Source organism: Carassius auratus, chromosome 23 (assembly GCF_003368295.1).
Source record: "Carassius auratus strain Wakin chromosome 23, ASM336829v1, whole genome shotgun sequence".
Taxonomy (NCBI): Eukaryota; Metazoa; Chordata; class Actinopteri; order Cypriniformes; family Cyprinidae; genus Carassius; species Carassius auratus.
The window spans coordinates 9,322,456-9,339,027 of NC_039265.1; the positions used below are offsets into that span (position 1 = coordinate 9,322,456).

Here is a 16,572-nt window from a genome sequence, read left to right on the forward strand (position 1 = left end):
CAACCAGTCAAGAGCTACATTTAACCTGAGATGTTATATGAATATAGTCCCTGAAGAATAGGTTTTATTAGCTGACAATAATAATAAATAAATAAGCATTATAGGCACAAATACAAATGTACTTTTAGAAATAGTTTTTGAAAAATATGGTGTTATTGTTTTGGCAAGCTTAAATTAAAACTTCTATGAAACCTTGTGTGATATTCCTTTAAAATAATGTTTTAGTATATATATATATATATATATTTTTAAGTATATTTTACTAAGCAATTTCTTACATAATTTCTTTGAGTTAGACCAAACTTTTATTTTAGTGGATTGTAACCAGAGTTTCTGTGTTTTTCGCGAACCATTTGAGTCAGTTTGGGGAACGCGAATCATTTGTATCAGTTCGGGAGTTCGGAGCGGGTTCGCGAATCATTTGAGTCAGTTTGGGGATCGCAAATCATTTGTATCAGTTCGGGAGTTCGTAGCGGGATCGCGAATCATTTGAGTCAGTTTGGGGATCGCGAATCCTTTGAATCAGTTCGGGAGTTCGGAGCGGGTTCGCGAATCATTTGAGTCAGTTTGGGGTTCGCGAATCATTTGAGTCAGTTTGGGAGTTCGGAGCGGGATCGCGAATCATTTGAGTCAGTTTGGGGATCGCGAATCATTTGAGTCAGTTCGAGAGTTCAGAGCCCATGTTGTCAAATTAAAATCCATCCACGATATTTGATCAGATGTTTGGACTCTTATTCTCACGGCACCCATTCTGGATCCATTAGCCTGCTAATTTTCATTCTAGATCCTACAGAAAACGGGACGTGTTGCCACAAGTCTGATTCCTAGATGTGCTACAGTAAGTGCAGCATTTCATTTACTGCACACAGCTTAAAACATAATCTTGCCCTAACATTTATTTGTTACCAAGCAAGTGCTGCTGTTTGCTTAAGAAAACGTGAATCTTGTTGCAATTCATGTTATGGTCTCCTCAGGAATAAGTTATTTATAGTGTATTAAAACGTTTGAGTTTTGAGTACTTGCTGATCTTTTATTCAGGACTTCTGCTGTGTTTACAGCAGAAACATGCTGTGATCCATCTGTGTGTGTGTGTGTGTGTGTGAGGGAGAGATAAGAGTCCAAGCACACACACACACTGGTAGTGTTTCTGTCCCTAATACATGTTTAAATCAACCACATTTGGCACTGTTACACATTTTAGTTCAGTTAAAATGTTTTTTGTTGTATGTTTGATGCTCTACAGAGAAATTGTTAATCATAATACAATAATATGTTGGGGACTCATGTTCTGAAATTTGTTTTGTTTTATGTTGGAATCATAAGTAACACCAAACATTCAATTTATCATGTAATTAAATCAAACAGTTCGAATTCAAGTCGGTAAGAAAATGATGTTGGACAGTGGCACCAAAAAAAGAAGACGCTTGAGCTAAACCCTCACACACCCCCCATCTGATTGGACGAGAAGAGTGCAAAGGCGGCTTGTGATTGGATACTGTCGTGTAATGGAATGTGAATACCCTTCTGTGTATGCTACAGAAATTTAACAAGCGCGTAGAATGGGTTTCAGAAGGGCGGGGCTTAGCAGCTAGTACGCTGTCTCTGATTGGTCAGGTAGGATTAGTCTAAATATAATTTCTTAACGTTTCATTGTCCAATCCCTAATTCCCATTCACCGATTGCCAAAGTGTCTCTCAGCTATAATTTCGGTTTTAATTATTATCCATACCCGCTTCTGAAGCACCGCTTGGCATCTGATACGTGTTACTTTGCTCAGCGCTGCTAAGGATCGACCAATCACAGCCGTTTGCGTTTATCTGGTTAGAGTTTCAGTTACCCCAAAATCTTTTGAGCCGCATAGCGCCCCCTGGAGCAGGATTATTTATTAATGTAACTAGTTGACACACTTTAACTTAGTTTGTGTCACTCCAGCTGGACAGGAGACCGAGTCGGACACCGACAACTTTGCAAACTAAATGATAAACCTGCTTATTTGCAGAAGGTAAGTTACTGTAAATTGTTTTCATTTATTTTTGCGTTTGTAATAAGCAGTGACTTTTTTTGAAGCATCCCGTGAAAACTGGTAACGTTACATTAGCCTAAATGTTTTGACGAATTATTAATACTAAGAAAAACTGCGTTATATTATTATTGCTGGGACTTTAACTATATTTATTAATTAGACTACCAGGCTGTTTAAGTAAAAACACTAAAAACATACATATATAAAATATAAAATTTGTTTATCCATGTTGTTTGCGCATTTTGGTGTAGTTTGTTTGGTGTAACCTTTGTTTTTGGTGTGTAAGCGTTGTAATTATTTTACTGTTTTCACATAATACAGGCATAAAGTTAAATTAAGTTTTAGAAAATAATTCAAATGCGGCAAAGTAAAACACAAACAAACATTATTAAATAAATAACTTAAGATAAAAAGTAAAAAATAAATAAATACCAAAAACCTCAGGAACAAAGATAATTATATATATATATATATATATATATATGTGTGTGTGTGTGTGTGTGTGTGTGTGTGTGTGTGTGTGTGTGTGTGTGTGTGTGTGTGTGTGTGATTTAAATTGTGCGTGCATTATGCAACATTAACATTCATTGCAGAACGTGTTCTTGTTATGATACAACATCAATGTCAGAGTCAATGTCACATGGTCCAGTGACGTCACTTTTACAGTCTTGTGCTTGCTTGTGTTTGTTTGGACACGAAACACACGTCCCTCAAAGATCAGCAGTTGAGCACAGCTCGTGCATGTGAACTTGGGCTGAAGAGGTCACTATTACTACTAGGGGTCATTCAGATCAACATGCACAAACTGACTTTAAGTTCGCAAAATAATGTTTAGTTTATTTATCATTTGGGACCCTGGACCACAAAAACAGTCTTAAGCTTTATAAATAATCCTGAAAGACGAATAAATAAGCTTTCTATGATGCATGGCTTGTTAGGACAGAACAATATTTGAAAATCTGGAATCTGAGGGTGCAAAAAAAAAATCTAAATATTGAGAAAATCGACTTTAAAGTTGTTCAAATGAATTCTTAGCAATGTAACATGTACTTACTCTAAGGTTAGGCTTTGGTTTAGGGTTACTTGCATGTAACATGTGAAAAGGACACCTTGAAATAAACACAGTAACTGTGAGTTTGATTTTATGGACAGGAGTCCCGTCTGAGGATCGTCTCGATGTCCGTCTCAGTGGCCTCAGTGTCCCGTCTGCTCCGATGCGGTCTGTCCTCGGTGGGCCGGAGCACCAGTGGGGGGGTCCGCTGGAGCAGCACTCGTCTGGACGTGGATGGAAGCGGACGTCCAGCCACGTGGGACTCCTTCGGGATCTGGGATAACCGGATAGAGGAGCCCATCCTGCTGCCTCCCAGCATCCGCTATGGGACCCCCATCCCACAAATCAGCCTGTCCAAGGTGGGCTGCGCCTCCCACATCGGCCGCCGGCGCGACAACGAGGACCGCTTCCAGGCCAGCAGACTCACGCATGACGTCCTCTTCTTCGCTCTGTTCGACGGACACGGAGGACCACAGGCCGCGGACTTCTGTCACAAACACATGGAGCAGCACATCCGGTACAGGACTGACCTTCAGCTCAGTTAAACATGTTTGACCCTTGCAGAAGACTGACATTCTGCTCACGGTTTTTTTTTTTTTTCAGGACAGTTTGTCCTAAATGGGATTTAACACTAAAAATCTATAATACTAATAGTGATAATTAACCAAAAAGTAAAAAAAAAAAAAAAAAAATGTGCACATAAATAACTTTTTTGAAAAAATTTTTTTTTTTATTTAATAAAAAAAAAAAACTAAATGTGAATATTTAAAAAAATATATTGAAAACCAAATTAATACATCTTAATACATACAAAAAATTAATAAAAATGAGAATGTTTAAAAACTGTATTTAACAAATATATATATTTGAATGTTATAAAATCTATATATTTTAATGTTTTGAAAAGATTGAAGATTAAAAAAATTAAAGATTAAGATTAAAACTATATTAAATGAAAAATCTGGTAAAAAAGGTAAAAATTGTATATGTCACACATTACATAAAATAAACAAATAAACACGATCAGTTAAAAAAAACTGTATTTAACAAATATTTTAAAAAGTTAGTAAATTTAAAAATTAAAAACACTATTTTAAATATAAAAAAATCTGGTAAAAACAATAACCCTTTAACATTAATATACATATTTTTCTCACACATTTCAAAAAAACTAAATATAATTTTTGTTTTAACTATTTTTACCAACTATTTAAACAAATTACAAAATTTAAATATCTTAAACAGAATTTATTATTACAAATATTATATTAAATAAATCAGGTAAAAAAAACGGTGCAGTTTTAACGTTAATACACATAAAAAATGGCATTTGACAACTATTTAAACAAATTAGAAATATGAATTTTATCAACAGTTATACATTATAAGCAGTTTTTCTTTAACCTTTTTTGCGTACTTTCCTAAATCTCAAACATTAAAGCAGAATATCATGCATAAAAATGTAAACAGCAAACATTTCATTTTACCCTCAATGAGAAATGTTAAAAAAAAACATCCTAGGTTTTATGCAGTATTTCCAACATTGAAAAATGCATTACAGGTCAAGCCGACCTGTATCTAATGTAAGGGATAAACATGCATCATTGTAAATGAAATGACGAGGATTTCGTGTTTTGTAGGGATTGTTTGGAGGTGGAAACAGATTTACAAGCAGTTGTGTCTAAAGCGTTCCTGCAAGTGGATGCGGCTTTGTCAGCGGAGCTGCAGATGTACGGCAACGGTATGAAAAACTCACGTTTTTCTTTATGCATTTGACAGACGCTTTTATCCAAAGCATCTTGCATTGCATTAAACATACAGGGTTCCCAGGGTTTTTTTCTGTTAATTATAGGTCATAGAAATTCCGAAAGTCATTGAAAAGTCATGGAAAATAAGTGAAAGTCAGTGAATTCGGTTTAGAGTGGGAACACTGCGTCTGTCAGTTGATGCATTGATGCACACTCCAGTAAAGTGTGTCTGTTTGTGTGCTCCAGCCTCCCTCATGATGGTGGGCACGACGGCGACGGTGGCGCTGTTACGAGACGGGATCGAGCTGGTCGTCGGCAGCGTGGGAGACAGTCGAGCTCTGCTGTGCAGGAAGGGAAAAGTGCGCAAACTCACCGACGACCACACGCCAGATAGGAAAGATGAGAAACACAGGTACACACACACACACACACACCAGCGCTCCAGGAATAACACGTTCTGGTATGTTTCGTGATAGAAGAGCGCTCTCTTATGTGCTATTAATAAAAGCAAAGACCTGCAACTCACATTACAACTCACATCCATAAAAACCGTGCGTGCAGTGTTACTCAAGCGTTCGTTTGCAGAACAATTTCTGTCTATCACTTAAATAAAAGTTCTGTTTTAGGTTACTGATTTAACCACTGAGTGTTTTAACCACATTTTGTCACAATATCTTGGATTAGCCTGTAAATGCCAGTAATTGGACAGTACCAATGATTTGGACACATGTAATTCCACTAAATAACAAAATCTTGATGTCATTTATTGTTACAGTCAACAAATTTAAAGATTCTAAATATAATATGAAAGAAATTAAGATAGTATTGTGTTTGTGGTGTTAGCTATATACTATTATAGTTTGTATTAAAATATTAATATTTTTAATCTCATTTTAGGTATAGTAATTTTGTTGTTTTTAATTTTTAATATTAAATAGGCCTATGTAGGTTGGGTTTTTTCCCCCATTTTTTAAGTTAGCCTCAACTAAACTGATTTTTTTTTTTATTACATTTTTATTCCAGTAAACTTTTATTTTTAGTAACAAAAGTATATTTTTAATAGTTTTGGTTTTAGTTAGCTATAATAACAGCATTTCTATTTTTCACAGTTTAACTCTTATATTACATTTTATTCGAAATAACAGAAATGTTTTTAATTATTTTACTCAGAAATGTTTCTCGAGCAGTAAATAAGAATATTTTCATGATTTCTAAAAGATCATGTGACACTGAAGACTGGAGTAATGATGCTGAAAATTAAACTGGGCATCACAGAAATAAATTACATTTTAATATATATTCACATAGAAAACAGATATTTTGCACTGCAATAATATTTCTCAATATTACTGATTTTACTGTATTTTATATATATATATATTTTTTCAAATGAATGCAACCTACCCAATATTTAAGTAATATCTGTGTTTGTAGGATTCGTCAGAGTGGTGGGTTTGTGACCTGGAATAGTGTCGGTCAGGCAAACGTTAACGGCCGGTTGGCAATGACCCGCAGCATCGGAGACTTCGACCTGAAGAAGAGCGGTGTGATCGCAGAACCAGAGACCACTCGAACTTTAGTATGCGCTTGTCAAATTATAGTCAACTGCATTATTTCAAAATAAAAGTCTGGCTTTTAACTTGTGCTTTATTTCATTTTGTGTCATTTCAAACATTTGATCAGCATTTAAAGGGTTAATTCACCCAATAATGCAAATTCTGTCATTAATTACTCAGCCTCATGTCGTTACAAACTCATAAGACCTTCGTTCAATTTGTATTTTTTGGTGTGAACTATTCCTTTAAGTGACTTGAAACATGAAATAGTGCTAAATTCCATTCGTAAAACTTGTCAAATCTGCTCTCATTGTTCTCTCACGTCTGTAGTTGCATCACGCTCACGACTCTTTCCTGGTTCTCACCACCGACGGCATCAACTTCATCATGACCAACGAGGAGATCTGTGATGTCATCAACCAGTGCCACGACCCCACCGAGGCGGCAAACGTCATCGCTGAGCAGGTTTAAAACTTAAATCATAATCTGACAAAGTAAAAATGGGATACTGAAGTTATTCTGCCCATCATTTGAATGAGGTATAACTTTGCTGTCGAAATGGCTGAAAAACTACGTTTGAATTGTGTGTTTAAATATTATCAACATCTCCAGTTATATTCAAATTTAAAGTGCAGAATTTCAGCTAGGGGCAAAAAAGCTTTAAGGCCACAAGAGGGCGCATCGAGCAAAATATTACTAATGCACATTTATTCAAATTAATAAAATAACAAAATTATCTTTGAAAAAAGTGCATAATGTTTAAAAAAAAATCTAAATGAAATATAATGAAGTTGCGTAAAATTTTGAAACAAAATAGCATAATGTTTGTAGATATGTTTGTATACTTTAATATAAAGTACCGAAAACCAATCACAAAGAGTACTTTTTTCATGGGATGGGGAAAAAACACCATAAAGTCTCAAAACTTTGAGTTGAACTTACATTAATTTGTAATTGCAAGAGTGCATCAGTAAAAGATGTCCCTATAGAAAATGTGATAAATGTGCATTCTGTGTGAATGGCTTGGCTTTTTTGCGCAATATTTTTAATGAACAGCGACAAATTTAGTGAGTTTAACTGGATTGGGTTACAAAAGGATTAAAATGCAATGACACCTAAATAGATATTGCATTTCATGCGCCACTGATAAGGCTTCCTGACGCAGACCTAAAATTTAAATGCAACGTTTTTTGCATTCAAATTCGACATATATTCGAAATTCGAATTTTTATTTGACAACGCTACTTTGTTACACAACAGCGTTAAGATTCGTCTTCCTAAAGTTGAGTTTGTGTTGTTAAGGCTCTGCAGTACGGCTCGGAGGACAACAGCACAGTCATTGTCGTCCCATTTGGAGCCTGGGGAAAACATCAGAACGGCGAATATACGTACAACATGAGCCGAAACTTTGCCTCCATCGGCCGCTGGTCCTAACGGTGGTCAAAAGATCATCTCAACAAGAGAAAAACACTCCCAATAACAACCTGTTCTCATAGTAAACAAAAGTCCAACTGTATGAACTCCAGTCTGAAGATCATGAAAACAACTGTTCTTTTGCAACTTTCCATCCTAAGCGAGAGTAAAACTGGTGGATTATTATTTATTGTTAGGGAACACTCATTGTGTTAAATAATTACGTCTTTCTTTCTCGAAACATAAGATGATTGAATTCTGTGTATGTAATTGTGTCAACACTGATAGAGGCCCATCAAACAAAAGTTAAATAATAAATCTAGAACAAATGAGTCTTTATAACTTTATTTATTGGCTAAAACTGTTTATACAGAGTTCTGGCATGAAACTCTAGATGGCGCCTTCCAATACAGTACTTATAACTCAATCTGTCCTAATGACATCATTATCACATGGCACAGCTGATTGGTTCCCTCCTGTATCGGTAACCAATGAGCTCGCTGCTCAGCATTTAAATATATGACTAGGGTTTACCGTAGCAGTTGCAGCTTGCTTCAGAAGCCCTCCACCTCCCCCAGCTCCACCTGTATAGGCCTGCTGTGAGGTGATTCGTGTATGCTATATGTGGATTATTTCATGTATGTTATATTTGGATCAGCAATGTTTCTTACTTGCTCACAGCAGCATGTTATGGATGTATTGGCAACAGCAGCAGCAGCGAAGCAGATCTATTCTGCCAAGACCAAATACATTAACATTGTAATGTCCATACCATGCCAATCCCTCCGATAGTTATTATTATGCTATTACTGAATATAAAAGTAACTTGTGGAATATACCAACCCATATGTGCACACGCATTCAATAAATAGTTAATATTTCATGATAGTAATAATAATAATGATTATAACTATGTTAAATAGTAATTGTTTATTTTTTTAATGATGTTGTATTTTCTGTTTTAAACAATTGACTGGTTTTATCTGACTAATTGTTCATTTGCATGACAACAATGTTCTAAAAATGTAAAAGCTGCATTTGCATTTTTGAAAATTTCATTTCATCCTTATTTACACGGACTAAAAACGCTGTATTATTCATGCCGGGCCAGTAGATGGCGATGTAGTTTAGTAAAATACACGCATTGTGTGCACACCGTTTTTTTGTTGTTGCAAGTTTGCATTTTGTGATTTATTTGCACTTTATCAAGGTGTATCACATTTATCGTTGCTCAGCAAAATTTTGCGGGTGAAATTGAGTCATTCCAATAGGAATCCGCACAATCGAGTGTTTTGCATGAACATGTCAAGATTTCTCTCATGTTCAAGTTTTTTACACTGATTCTACTTGACACAACACCCTTTTCAACAATGAAATACAGAAAACTTTCTGGTGTTTTGGTCGTTTATTTGCACGACGATGCCATTTTGGGGACCTGAAAACGCAAACTTTTTAAAACATGTTTCAAAGTGTGCATTTTTGACAATTATACCGTTATTGTCTCCATGTAAACTTTAAAAATGCTAATTTGTAAAACCGGTGACATCATGCACATGCATATTACGTATTCAGTCTAAAGGCATGCCTGATTACATATCGAAGAATGTTTATGTTTCATTGCAAAGTGACATCGCCATCTACAGGCCTGGCATAATACAGTGTTTTTAGTCATTTATGTGGATCCGCGTGAACTGGGATCACTTTGACGACATTGGTGTCTGTATGCAAAGTTTTAAGTTTTAAGTTTACAGACGTCCTGTAAATGTACCCTAAAAGTGTAAAATGTTAGTTATCTGAGCACAATGGACATTTTTAGTGCCTTACTACTTTGTAACGTGATTTTATTGACAAATCAAGTCAAGTGGGTAATACTACTAAAGACATTTGGTTAAGCTGATCCCAAAGTTTTGCATTGGTGTACAGTACTGTTTTAGAGAGATTGGCTTGTGTACTCTCTCAGTGTAGTATAAATATCTTCTACACTGCTGATGGTATCACATGTCAGTTATGAAATACGATTGTAGAGAACTTCCTGTGAAATAAAAACTGCTATGAAACATGGTGAGCTACTTTCTCCTCTTAAATAAACATGAATCTTTACCAACAAGTGCTGAACTCATTTCAGCACACTAGAATGGTTTTAATTATGTTTCAAATGCTATCAGCAGAAGCACATTAAAACTTTTGTAGCTTAGAACAAATGTCCCAGATGTTGCTTCATATTGCAACTAAGCATTGGATGCTTTTTGGATAAAAGAGTACATGCGGATCTGGAATTGGAGGCGATTTATGACATTCTGATACAAGATTACAAAGACAATCATTTATTTTCATTAGAAAAACAAGCAATGATAATTAAGACTAGGAATGTGAATTTAAAAAGTAAAGAAGGCAATTTGTAAGTCACTTGGCTTTGGCCTTATTCGCTTCTTGAACAAAAAAAACGTCCATTATGCCCCTTACGAAAAATAAACTTTTTTGAGTGTGCTATTAGTATACTTTTTTTAGGAAAGTATTTTTTTTAGTTTACTTATTATGTACTTCTCAGAAATGGGCTTTATGTACTCCTCAGAAATATACTTAATATGACATTTAAGTATACTTGACTTATACATACAAAAATATATTTGAGCTATACTCCTAGAATCTGTGTTTTCATTGTTATACACTAGAGGGCGCTAGTACACATCTTCTGTACAGAATTTCTAAAAAAACACAAGTGAAGAAGAAAAAAGAAACGCAAGATACTAGCACATGTAACATTATCATCTGACATGAAACAGCATCAAAACTGTAAAGTTATGGAATAAAATGACAGATGAAGAGGTCGACCATCTAAGTTTTGATTATCATTCTGAATCCAATTCATAGTCTTTTTCAGCTTTTAGTTTAAAATTGTATTTATTTTTTTAATGAAACTTACCCACATCAAAGTATTTAAAAAAATAATGCATGAAGCTGCTAGTTTTCTTTGTTCTTTCTTTGGATGTTTTGTCTGTTCAGATATTCATGTAACACCATATATACACATTAAAACCTAAATAGGGACATAGTAGTGTACTTAAAGTATGATGTGAAGTTCACTTAAAGAAAACACATGAGTATACTTGCAGTATAAAACTACTAGACTAGTAGTTTACTGAGACTATACTTCACAAAGTATTTAATTACCGTAGTAAACTATCAGTGTACCTAAAAGTTCACTTTTAGTATAATTGCAGTAAAAACTACAAACATAGAGGTAAACTAGTAGTGTACTCAATATTTGCTACTGTTAAACTTAAAGTATACTTAAAAGTATACTTTTATATACTAGAAAGTGGGCCAATTTAGTCCCAGTGAGTATTAAAACTGTACACTTACAAGCATTTGTATACTTTTAAATAAAATATACTCAAACTTTACTTAAGTATACTTAATATTATAAACTTGAAGTACACTACTTTTTGGTAAGGGGCTGCTTGATATAGCAAATTTGAGAAAAGTGTATTGCTGTAATGTGAGTTTGTTATGGTTCAACAGTGGCCCACGGCAATCTTGGTCCTTGAACTTTGGAGCGTAAGGTGAACTATGGCTCGATCTGTAGATGGTAAACACATCCCACATGTCTTGTGAGTCGGTGGGCTAAAAATACACGAGAACAGCATGAGACTCCTTTACTGATATTACGTGCATGTATGTTCTGCCATTGTGTCCTCAGACTTCAACTGTCTACAAAAGCCTAGATCTGAATTTAGTGTCCTGTGTTTTGTTTTTTTACACTAAATACAGTCATATACAGTCAAACAGTAATTGAATTTGATTCAGATCGGTACTCCGGAAAGGCCATTCACCAACATAATCAAAGCTTGATTTAATTGTAAAAAATTTAATTTAGTATAATGTCTATAAGCTTCATTTAGATGCATCTAAAAAGCATGCAAATTCAGCCACCTTGTGTTTTTCATACAACCTACAATAGCTTTGAAAAAGGCAATTTTTTCATGCATTGTAGCATGAAGTATTTTGTTGATTCACCATTGTTGAGATTCATATGCTGATTCTTGACGTCTGTGGTCTTTGTGTTGCTTCAGATGAAACTTTTTGTGTGATTTGTAAATTATTGAAATCATCTGATTTATACAATACTACTAGATCTGACATTATAAGTGATGCTAAAGCAATACAATATACATTTAATCAGAAATTGGACTTCTAAGAAACTTCTGTTTATTTTTACTTGGCTTCGCTGGTCAAGCTAAATGTGATTTTAATGAACACACTTTACAACTAGCAGTGTAACATCACCACCAAAACATAACAGGTCAAGAAACCAACAAAAGGAGACACAGATCTCCTTGATGGCGATTTCATATGAAAAAAAATATGCCCATCATTGTTAAACTATGCTATTCATAACATGCATAGCATAACATGCACAGCCCCCCCCCCCCCAACACCCCCCCCGCTCTCCCATATAGCCCCAATTTACCAGAGGAACCTCGTAAAAAAAAAACATAACAAAACAAAACGTGTGAACCTTTTCAAAAGGCACAACTTTGTACCTAAAGAATGCAAAAGTGTACAAAAGCTTTTATACATTTTGTTCTGAGTGTATTTCAGAACACAATATTTACTTTTTTTTATTTTATTTTATTTTATTTTTTACAGATGGAACCCCGTCCCCTTACCAAAAATAGCTATGGTTTAACCATAGTAAAATTGTAGTAATCATTTATTTATTTATTTTTTGTCGTATTGACTACCATTTTTATAACCACAATAGAAGTTTTACTACAAATATGGTTAAAGCAAAACCCTGGTTCATTTTCGTCAGGGTCAAAACGCCCTCGGGCTAGTTTTGGGCGTTTGAGTAACAATTGGAAGGGCTTTGTTGTGCAAACCTGGCAACCCTGCTCTGTCTACACACTCCGAGATACTAGGTGGCAGTATGCATGCTTCACGGGTGTTTATAAGCCACCATTACTCTAAAACAAGGATATTCCATAGACAGTAAAAGATTCCCAGTCTTCCGATCCATAAAACTCGAGTCTCGTCGCGTCGCTGCGCTCGTTCACGCGCCCGCGCGTTCCCAGCGATTATGTAAATGAGGCCCGCGACCGTAGCACAGTGATCGGCGAGACTAGAGTATATTCCGCTCGCGATGACTGGAAGATCGTGGACCCCCGAGGCGGAGGAGACTCTGATCGAGCTCTGGCAGCAGTCTGCATGTCTGTACGACATCTCCTCCGCAGACTACCACAACCGAGAGGAGAAGGACAAGCGCTGGAGGGAGGTCTCCGAGGCGCTGCAGATGCCCGGTGAGGGTTACCTACCTGCAGTCAGCTCGTGCAAACCTTCAATGAGTGCATAGACAGAACAAGAACTTAAGTGCAATCGAAATATCTTTTAAGGAATTAAATTTAAATGTGACCCTGGTGCACAAAGCTTGTCTAAAGTTGCAGAGATATATATTTGTTGCAATAACTAACAATTAATTGCATGGCTTTTTCTAATGTAAGCACTCTCGATTGCCTTTAAACAGCATGCACAGGTTAGGATCCGCATTATGCATTTTGAAATGCATCTATGAAATGTGTTATTTTCCTCAGTGGAGGCGGTGGCGACCCGGGTGGCGTCTCTGAGGACTCAATATGCCAGACTGAAGAAACCTAAAGCAAACACGGGTGAGAGGAAGCCCCTCACGATGAGGCAGCGCTGGCTCCTGAGGGCCCTTGATTTCCTGAAGCCGCACATCGTTCATCGGCGGCACGAGACCACTGTACGTCTGCAAACACAGCAGAACCTGCACAGAGTCCTATGATATTTTACAATTAACATTTACATTTTCTGCATTCTTTTCAGTTACATTTTAGTGACCAAAAAGCATGTTTAGTTAATCAGGAAACCTTTTAAATAAGGTTCCGATTTTTAACTACTATAATTAATGCATTAACTAACATTTATTAACAATGAGCAATACATTGTTTGGGTATTTATTAATATTTGTTCATGTTAGTTAATGAATACAGCTGTCTATTGTTAGTCCGTGATTGCTCAAGTCCCTTAAATAACATTAATAAAAATAACTTTTGATTTTAATAATGGATTAATAGTGCTGGAATCTAATGTAGTTAATAAACTGTGAATTGTTCCCAACAATTTATTATTTTTAACAAATACTTTTTTTATAATTTCATTTCAGTTTTAATTCTACTGAATTCAGTTGAGTAATTTAATTTTGTAGTAATAAAAATGCATATGTAATCAATTGAGTTCTTTGACAGTTTTTTTTTATAATTACATTTTTTGTTTTTTAATTTGGCCCTTAAAGAAATTTTAGATTATTTTTCTGTTTTCATTATTTAATGCACATTTATTATCAAAACCAATAGCAAACAAATGAATGCATATTATTATAAAATATAAATAATTTTTCTCAATTCAGTTTAATTTTACAGTAATCAAAATGCATGTGCAATCAATTGCATGCTTTTTTTTTTTTTAATTTTTTTTACAAAAAATGACATTTCACAAGAGTGAAAGTTTTATACAGTGAACTCCTTTTGTATGTCTAGATTTACTGCACGAGTCATAACACCCTGGTTTTCTTGTAGCTGGGTTTGCCGTCCTCTGATAAAGCGGAGGACGCTCTGGACGAGTCGGATGAAATGTCTCAGGAGACGGATAAAGAAGTGGACAGCTTCGACTCCATCAGTGTGTGTCTCTCCCCGATGCCTGACACTCCAGACACCGGCATCCCTGAGGAAACAGCCTCGTGCTCTCCGTCTCCCCGGAGCACATCCGGCAAACGCACACGTTCCTCCGAACCCGACATCGAGCTGCAGAAGCTGGAGGTGCTGAAGCAGATGTCCGCTAAGGTCCTGGAGAACCCGTCTCTGGACGCCGCGGCGGTCTTCTCCAGCCAGGTGGCCCTCGAGTACCGTCTGCTCAGAGACCCCAGCGTCCAGATGCGCGTCCGCAGACAGATCATGGCTCTTCTCTACGAAGCACAGGATTCAGAGAGACTTCCTCGAGCGCCCAAGAGACACGAACAGAGAGTGCTCAAAACTGAGGATCAACACTAATATATACGGTGAAATGTGGTTCTTGTTTGTTTTAGATGTTTTACTGAACTATTTTTCTTGGTGGAGGCTTTGATAAAATCTACATGTTAGATAATAAAACAATTTGAACATCATGTCAGTGTATTATTTCTGTGGATGTTAGATGATGGATAATTAAAACAAGCCCTGACTGTTTCATTAGTTTGACATGATGAAGTGCCATCGAATCCGCTTTTGAGTTAAAATACTGCATCAGTCCAGCAGGTGGCAGCATCGTGTAAGTGTACAGTGAAATCTTCAATAAAGACGCTAAAATGCACTAAAATAAAAAAATAAAAAATCGTAATCTAACACATATTTTGAAAGCAAAATAAAACCCTAGAAGTATTTATTTTTTATTTATTTTTTTATATATTTTATAGCTTTATTCTCTCACACACACACACATATATGTTTGTATATCAGTAGTGTAGCCAGAAAAGAGACTCTGGGTGTGCATATGAAAATCTGGGTGTGCCACATTTATTGTCAGATTACTGTGCAAAATTATGGGATAGTATTTTTGTCACACTGCTTCCGTCCAACCATACTCCTAGTGTTAATTTGCAGGTCGTGTCAAAATGTAGTTAATTGTTAAAGGTAATCATTTTCTTCCAAATACGATAATTTTGAACTTTAGCTATTTCATTTTGTTTATTTTTCATTACAATTTATTCACTTTATAATAAATTATAACATCTAATTATAGGATTAAAATGAATTGTAGTTGCTCAATATAGATCTTATATTTGCGCGCGTGCCGAGGTGCAGGTTAGCGCGCTTCGGATGAGCGCATGCACAAATCTTCTCACTGCGCGCGTGAACTCGATGCCTCTGGCTCTTAAATGTTTAAACTGACAAAACTTAAATGAGTTTAGTTTAAACACAGATATCAGCACCCAGGTGATGACGGAATAAATAACTGCTCATATACAGCATTCGCGTTGAACAAGAGTGAATGATTTGTCCAGGATTTTTTTTTTCTTTTTCTCATGTTTTTGTAATGTCTGGGAAGCCAGAATGCGCATGCATCAACAGAAACATTTATTAGCTGAATGCTGTTTTTTTCTACGTGCCATTTATAGCAAGCCATATTACAGATGATATTACAGATGCTTTGTCAGATTTAAGTTGAAGCGCGTGCCGAACCGTGTGTGGTGAACCGAACGGGCGAACCGTGTCATCCCTATTACCTCAATAATCAATCAATTACAGGCCTAAAACAATCATGCCCGAGCAGACGGATATTAGTACATCTCATCACACCGTCACCCGCGTCTAAATCAGTTGTATGGTCTGGTTTTCAGTCTAAAACAGTTGTGTCAAGTATAAATGTCTCGTCTGTTTCGGGAGGTGCGCGCGCAGTCCGCGGAGGCTCGCACCTGTTTTTCTCAGATTTTGAAAAATCTTCGCGATCGACTTAAAATGCTTCCAAGATCGACTTGTCGACCGCGATCGACGGGTTGGTGACTCCAGATATAGCGACCAACTTTTTTTGAGCAAGCATTGATTACGCGTGACACAGTCTCAATTTGTGGGACGCTTGTATTGGGCTTCAAACGCTGTGCGCGCACGCGCTACGCGGGACGGGTGGTCACCATACCTGGCACACCCGTCTAGAGTGTGTCCACCTTTGTGTGTGGGTCCATGTACATGCTGAATCGACAGGTAAAAAAAAGCCTCAAGTCCAAATATT

The 16,572-nt window shown here is 36.2% G+C and overlaps 2 protein-coding genes across 2 annotated transcripts; both read left to right on the forward strand.

The window, feature by feature from the left end:
- The first annotated feature begins 1,888 nt into the window (after positions 1-1,888).
- On the forward strand, positions 1,889-9,856 carry LOC113041226 (protein phosphatase 1K, mitochondrial-like). The gene is made up of 7 exons (XM_026199644.1): positions 1,889-2,002; positions 3,176-3,591; positions 4,715-4,815; positions 5,069-5,234; positions 6,257-6,401; positions 6,709-6,843; positions 7,681-9,856. Exons 2-7 carry the CDS (start codon positions 3,200-3,202, stop codon positions 7,810-7,812), a joined length of 1,071 nt encoding a protein of 356 aa, XP_026055429.1. The 5' UTR covers positions 1,889-2,002; positions 3,176-3,199; the 3' UTR covers positions 7,813-9,856.
- A 2,865-nt stretch (positions 9,857-12,721) lies between these two features.
- On the forward strand, positions 12,722-14,971 carry LOC113041227 (uncharacterized). The gene is made up of 3 exons (XM_026199645.1): positions 12,722-13,091; positions 13,383-13,552; positions 14,388-14,971. Exons 1-3 carry the CDS (start codon positions 12,935-12,937, stop codon positions 14,856-14,858), a joined length of 798 nt encoding a protein of 265 aa, XP_026055430.1. The 5' UTR covers positions 12,722-12,934; the 3' UTR covers positions 14,859-14,971.
- Positions 14,972-16,572: the final 1,601 nt, after the last annotated feature.

Bases quoted from the DNA above. Each gene is read 5' to 3' on its own strand.
- LOC113041226 (XM_026199644.1), top strand. From the start codon at position 3,200: ATGTCCGTCTCAGTGGCCTCAGTGTCCCGTCTGCTCCGATGCGGTCTG. The intron at 3,592-4,714 runs GTACAGGACTGA...CGTGTTTTGTAG, and splicing joins CACATGGAGCAGCACATCCG to GGATTGTTTGGAGGTGGAAA. The intron at 6,402-6,708 runs GTATGCGCTTGT...TCACGTCTGTAG, and splicing joins CAGAGACCACTCGAACTTTA to TTGCATCACGCTCACGACTC.
- LOC113041227 (XM_026199645.1), top strand. From the start codon at position 12,935: ATGACTGGAAGATCGTGGACCCCCGAGGCGGAGGAGACTCTGATCGAG. The intron at 13,092-13,382 runs GTGAGGGTTACC...TATTTTCCTCAG, and splicing joins CGAGGCGCTGCAGATGCCCG to TGGAGGCGGTGGCGACCCGG. The intron at 13,553-14,387 runs GTACGTCTGCAA...GTTTTCTTGTAG, and splicing joins ATCGGCGGCACGAGACCACT to CTGGGTTTGCCGTCCTCTGA.